Source organism: Quercus lobata, chromosome 3 (assembly GCF_001633185.2).
Source record: "Quercus lobata isolate SW786 chromosome 3, ValleyOak3.0 Primary Assembly, whole genome shotgun sequence".
Taxonomy (NCBI): Eukaryota; Viridiplantae; Streptophyta; class Magnoliopsida; order Fagales; family Fagaceae; genus Quercus; species Quercus lobata.
Window position 1 is genome coordinate 18,601,732 of NC_044906.1, and position 6,587 is coordinate 18,608,318.

General features: G+C 34.3%; 1 protein-coding gene across 1 annotated transcript; it reads right to left on the reverse strand.

Annotated features, from left to right (window-relative positions):
• Positions 1–219: 219 nt before the first annotated feature.
• On the reverse strand, positions 220–4,030 carry LOC115980062 (calreticulin). Its single transcript, XM_031102267.1, has 14 exons — positions 3,867–4,030; positions 2,836–2,943; positions 2,525–2,717; positions 2,163–2,421; positions 2,012–2,068; positions 1,887–1,934; positions 1,689–1,775; positions 1,549–1,606; positions 1,368–1,435; positions 1,162–1,257; positions 1,024–1,071; positions 831–860; positions 629–742; positions 220–536 (listed from the first exon to the last, which is right to left on the reverse strand). Exons 1-14 carry the CDS (start codon positions 3,970–3,972, stop codon positions 525–527), a joined length of 1,284 nt encoding a protein of 427 aa, XP_030958127.1. The 5' UTR covers positions 3,973–4,030; the 3' UTR covers positions 220–524.
• Between the last annotated feature and the right edge of the window lie 2,557 nt (positions 4,031–6,587).

The window sequence follows — 6,587 nt, forward strand, 5'->3', positions numbered from 1 at the left end:
TTAGCAGAAGTGATGGGGAAAAAAATATCAGTCCAGACTCCGGAGTTTATATTAATATAGTTTGAACCACATTGTCAAAAGACTCAAAACAACATCACAAAGCTTTTTTTCTTGAGAAAGAAAGGTATTTTATTCCAAGCAGGCAACAATTGGGTTCCCTGGTGGAATGGTTTGCCACATTACCAAAAATATAAAGCATTAAGTTCATTAGCAGGTTGATTCGTCTAAAGAAATTTAAATTTAATGGTAAATGTAACATAAATACTAGAAGCCAAAATCCAGTAGGACATTTTTGCCATCAAATGCCAAAACTACTTCATAATTGTGATGATAAAACACAGACATTATCCTCTTTGATCTAATGGCTCAAATAGTCTGAAAGAGTTAAAGCAATCAGCCATGAAGTTCTGCTTTAAGCCTTCAATCGTTTTCTAAGAAAAACCTCCTATTACTAAAAATAAACAAGGGAAAAAAATTTTGGACCACTTCATGGCCAACCTTTATGTCCAGAACCCTCAAGTCCCTTACAGTTCATCCTGCAAACATAGAGCACAAGAAAAAATATCAATACACAGTTTAAAACAAAACAAAAAATGGTACAATTTCATTAGGAGGAAAGAAACCCTACATGTTTCTCATCTTCCTTGGTTTCAACCTCAGCATCGTCTTTGCTTTCATCCTTGGATTCAACATCAGAATCTTCACCTGCTTCATCTTCGGCGTCATCATCGTCATCCTCAGCCTGAAAAAAAGATTGGCAGAATTAGGACCACAGTAAACATTGCAGTTTCATAATTTCCAAAAATCAGCTTGCTTGCGTGTAGACTTACATCAGAATCAGCTGGATCTTCCTTTGCTTCCTGGTAAAGAATTAAATTCAAGAGTTAGGAAGGAGCAAAGAAATAAGTACAAACACAAGTAGCATGGATGAAATACTCTTCTTCAGCATTTTGAACTGCCATGGGCAAATAAATTGAACTTTAAAAGCTTTCTTATGACAGAATATATGGGCAAAGAGTGTACCTCCTCCTCTCTCTTCTTCTCAGCCTCATCAAATGCTGCCTTCTCAGCCTGCAAAATCAATATATCTCAATCAAATTTCACCTTCAACAGAACAGATTCTAGTGTAGATTCAAAGATAAGAAGGAAGATGCAACTTACATCCTTGTACTTGCCCCAGGTGTCTTCTGCTAACTGCTTGGCATACTCTGCATCATCAGTAATCAAGACATTGCTGAACAAGGTACCAGATTTCACCTGCCAAGTTACACATCTTGCTTGTGAGAAAATAAGCTGGCGTGCAAACACAATAGTAACCCTCCCCTCCCCCGCCTTGCCCCAAAAAATATAATTTAAACATAAATTACCTGCCACAGTTCAATGCCAACATACTTCAACTTGGGGAAGACATATAGGTCTGGATCATCCTTGAAATCTGCTCAATAACAAAACTAATAAGTATTACTGAATGCCATTAACAACAACAAACTAATGGGCGTCACAGCACATCATTATGTGATTTGTAGATTTATATAATAAGTAACGAACCTGGGTTGTCAATCAATGGTGCCTTCCATTTCCCCTGGTAGTTGGGGTTCTTAATTTTCTGCATGGAGGAGGGCAAAGTTATCAATAAGCATGTTCTAAATCACAATACACATAAAAACTTGTACTAGAAATCTACAAACCTTTGCCTTCCATGGGCCCTTGTACTCAGGGTTGGCAATGGTTGGGGGTGTCCACTCACCATCTTCCTCATCATCCCAGTCTTCGGGCTGAAACAAACCATCTTGTTAGGAACTACACTTCTATTTCTTGCCCAGTAAAACGCAATCAATAACCACTACATCATAGATATTTTGAATAACAGGAAATTCAGTGTCTACCTTCTTGGCATCGGTATCAGGAATTTCCTTTGGGATGTCATCATAGCCCTATAAATGCAACAAATGAGTCAGATTGAATGTGATTTGTATAGAAATTAAGAGTTTTACGAATTTAGGATCAGTACCTCTGGCTTCTTGTCTTCAGGATCAGGAATGTACTCTTTGTCATCCCAATCTTCTGGCTGTCAACATTAATACAGTTGGGACAACATCAATATCTGAAACCAAAAGGAAAAGCTAAAGTAAAAGTCAGACTGAGCATGAATGAGTAATTACTTTCTTGGCCTCGGGATCCTTGATTTTCTTTGGAGGGAGAAGATCCCAATCAGAGTAGAGACTGCCGGTTTGCTTCTCCACATTGTCAATTAGGATGGTGTAGGTGGCATCTGGCTTGAGGATAAATGTATAGACATGAGTGAGTTGGTCGGTTTCACATGGAACATCCTTCTTGATCAAATGGTTTGTTTCATTGTAGTTGAGAATAGCATGCACTTTCTTGGTGCTGTAGCCACAGATATCTGGGCCAAACATGATACTGCAGAACAAACAATCATCGTATACCAAATCAGCAAATTTCAACAAAAATCACCAAGCCTTAGTCCAAAAGAAAATGCCAAAATGGGAATTTTATTATCGACCTGTATGGGGTGTCACCACCGAATTTCTTTTGATCAATTCCATCGCTGAGTAGTTTCATGTACCCACCACCACAGTCAAGCTTTTGTTCATGCTTGACGGCAAATTGGAAGACTAGAGTCTTATCCTTATTGCTGAATTCAGGGAACTCAGCTGAAATAGCAAAGAATCTATAGTCTTCGCTTGTCTGGATACCTGTAAAGATGTTTAGAAATCTTAAAATGTGACAGTATATTGAAAACGCTAAAGATCAACTTAACGCATCAAATTTTACTCCAACACACACAAACATCATTTGAATTTGAAAGGGTACCTTTGATATCAGGGTTTCCAGTCCACTTCCCGGAGGTGTAGTTCCATTCTCCAGCCATGTTCTCATCTTTCTTCCAATCAGATTTAACCCACCGACTTTCCCATCCGTCTTTAGTGTATACATTGCACATTCAACACATGGAAATCAGTAGCGAGAAATCTCAACATACAAGAGCAAAATGAAAACTCAACGACACCAAAGCAAATAGTTTTCATTAGTCATATTCCAAGTTTTCAGTATTGTCCCCACATATATGTGAATGAGAAAGAATATACAATTATACACAAGATACCAATCTTCTCATATCCCTAACAATGGAATAACTAAGATTCTTTATATCTTTTTTTTATCGACATTGACTAAGGCTTGATTCTTATGGTAGACACGATAATTGAGCTAGAGCTCATTGAAAAATATCAGAGATTCAATAGCTTCGTTCTCTTTTCTTGTAAATCTACCGATTATTTATTTATTTTTGGCAAATCACATATGCAACCTATGGATCTCGAACCCACATTTCATCAAAATGCAAGGCTTTTCTATGTTTATGAATTTTCTGCGTCTTATAATTCACTCGTACATACGCAATCTATATCTGTGTATTTATACATATAATTATCAATTAAGCACACTCAATTTTCAATTAAAACATATATATACACACACACTCAAAATCAATCTCATTCATTTCAAATATAAATATTAAGTTACAGAAAACAATGTACATGCAAATCTAGCTTAGATATACTCATAATCATTCTCAATCATTTCATTTCCAAGATCATGATCCTGATGTTGACCGAAATTACCGCATTTTGACCATTTCAAAATTAGAAAGCGAAAATGTGGAATTTTTTTTCACAGATCTAGTCCAAAATACTAATCTAAACAATCACATTTAAGCAAATTCGAATGCAAAACCACTAGATCGGATCGCACGGAAATTGAGAGCGAGTATCGAAATCTAGATAGAGAAAATATGAGCAGTGAAATGTATAGATAGAGCTAGAGAGAGAGAGAGAGAGAGGTACCGTCGAAGCGTTCTTCGAAGAAGACTTTAGCGGAGGCGATGGAGAGGAGAGAGAGGAGGAGGAGTAGAGAGAGAAAGCTAGGGTTTCTTCGGCCCTTAAACGCCATTGCTGTTGCACTCAGAGAGAGAGAGAGAGAGATACAGAGAAAGCTACAGAGAGAGAGGGCTCTGTGAGGGACTAATATAGGGGTTGAAATCCATGTTTTTGCCATCTCTGGCCGGGTTAAAATAGTAAGTTTCTATTTTGTAATTGCTGAGGTGGACACAAATTGATGACGTGGAAGAATATCTGTCTGACGCGTGGAAATGCTTGTCATTGCTTTGACGTGGCGGATTTGGATTGGTGGCTCCGCTAGGTGTGGAGGCTCTTATTGGATGAGACACGTAGGGAAAGTTGTTTTACTATGAGATTACGGAAATGCCCTTGGGTTTACGGGTGGCATATACTGCAACGGAATTTACACGTGGCGTGATTGTAGTGGTGGGTACGCAGCAATTGGACCCGATTTTATTGTGCGCTGTGACAACGGGTCACGCTTATTGGAATTTTTTTTTTTTAAAAGAAAAAGGTAAAACCATTATTTTAGTTCCTAAATTGAATTTTTTTTAATATTAGTACATAACTAGAAAAGGAAAAACCTTTATTTTACTTCCTAAATCATGTGGGGTTTAATTTTATCATTAAAGATTTAATTATGTCCATATAATTACTATTTAGCAAATAAATAAGAGTGATGAGTTTTTTGTAAAGAATTTATTATGTCCATATAATTCCTATTTAGCAAAGAAATAGGAATGATGGGTTTTTTTTCTCAAAAAAAAAAAAAATTGATTAAAAAAAAAAAAATTGTTTCTCTTTTATGCGGTGATTTTGGCTATTTTGAATGTGCCACACATAACATATGAATTGTGCCTCCTTCATTTTTTTTTTTTTTTTTTTTTGGTCTCAAACCTATATGATTAAAACAAATTACAAGTCAATTTACTTGGGTTTTTTCTTCTTCTTAAATATGCAATAAGATTTGAATTGTATTGGATCATTGAAGATTATTCTTTATCATTAGAGCAATTAATGACTCTTTCTCTTCCGCTGAAATTCAATTCCAATTCAATTATTTAATGAAAGTGACTTTGATACTTTAGCCACCAAATCAATTGACCTATAAATTCAATTTCACAAAAAGTACTCAACTTATAAAATAAAGTCAAACAAGGATAATTCTGAATCATTCTAAAACTTTTTGGACTAAATTGATAGATCCGATAATTTGATGACAAAATTGAAACTCTAATGCAAATTTGTAGGCTAAAATTGTAGCTTCATAATCTTGCTTGAGCTCATTTGTAATCCTAATAATATATCTATAAGAGTAGGTGATGTAGTTAGAAAAAGGAAATAATATATATATATATATATAAATATATATATATATATATAAATATATATATATATATATATATAAGTGGCTAATAGATTGTTAATCTTCTCCTAAGGACCAGGCTTATGACATGATCAGTACAACTATTTGATGATAATACAAATATGAAAAATTCTAGAATCATAAAAATTTTCACAACTTCTTGTCATAACTATACCGCGACAGAATGTGATTGTTAAATAAAAAATTGTGAGTTTATGTGTAAGTAATGATTAATTACTCATAGTTTGTCACGTTAGAGTTGTAACAAAAAAACTGTGAAATAATTTGTGATACTACTCAACAAATATTGAAATGATTCTGATCAAATAACTTGCTTTAACATATTATAATAAAATCAAACTTGAGATGTAATATTTTAAAAATGAAACAAGTTGAGTTGGTCTCAATTTAACCTTTGTAGAGTTTAAAACAATTTCAAGTTGCACCTAAATGTCAACCCATGATCGAATGGTTCAAACCTTAAACTCATCGTTTTCTCTCTTTTTCTTTCTTCTTTTTTATAAGAACCTTTGACGTTCACTCTTAATGATTGCTCTTTATTATCAGAGTAAGATACCAACCAGTTTTTGATGTATGCGAGAATTGAATCCCAAATCTCTTATACAACCATCAAAGACTTTACCAGTTTAACTAACTAAAACCCACACGTAGATAGAGATCTTTAAGTGTAAATTAGGTGTTCAATTAAATTCAAATACACAATTACATTAATGGATATATATATATATAGAGAGAGAGAGAGAGAGAGAGAGAGAGAGAGAGAGAGAGAGAGAGAGAGAGAGAGAGAGAGGTTATAAAAACAATGTTTAGGAAATGTTTTGCAATTTTGGTACTAATTGCCACGATAGAAAATGCAATTCTAATGAAGATATTTTATGTGATCTACAAAAAATAATGGTTTTCTCTACAAGTTAGATAGTAAAGATTATTTTCTTACTCATTTGCATAATAGCATTGCTCCTTTGTTTCACTATAAAATGTTATTTGAGTGATCCCTTCCAAATTATTTGGTCTGTATCCCATTTTGGGTTGTCTCAAAATTAAAACTTGTTTATTAACATTCTCTTTATGCTCTTATAGAATTTAGAGGTAATAGTATTAAAATTTGATTAGAAGATAAGGATTGAATTTGGATGAGGCTAGAGGCTATAAATTTTTAATTTGAAAATAAGTTTGTAATCTGTAGCCAATAAGGCTTGTAATTGTAGAAGTAGTAACCCAGTAGAGTTTGTAATTTACAATAACTTTGAAAATTGGTTGTAGTTGTCACCAATGTGGGG

Coding starts and splice junctions, on each gene's coding strand:
- LOC115980062 (XM_031102267.1), bottom strand. CDS start 3,972: ATGGCGTTTAAGGGCCGAAGAAACCCTAGCTTTCTCTCTCTACTCCTC. Junction 2,422..2,524: donor GGTGGTGACACCCCATACAG/GTCGATAATAAA, acceptor TTTGTTCTGCAG/TATCATGTTTGGCCCAGATA. Junction 2,069..2,162: donor AGGATCCCGAGGCCAAGAAA/GTAATTACTCAT, acceptor TAATGTTGACAG/CCAGAAGATTGGGATGACAA.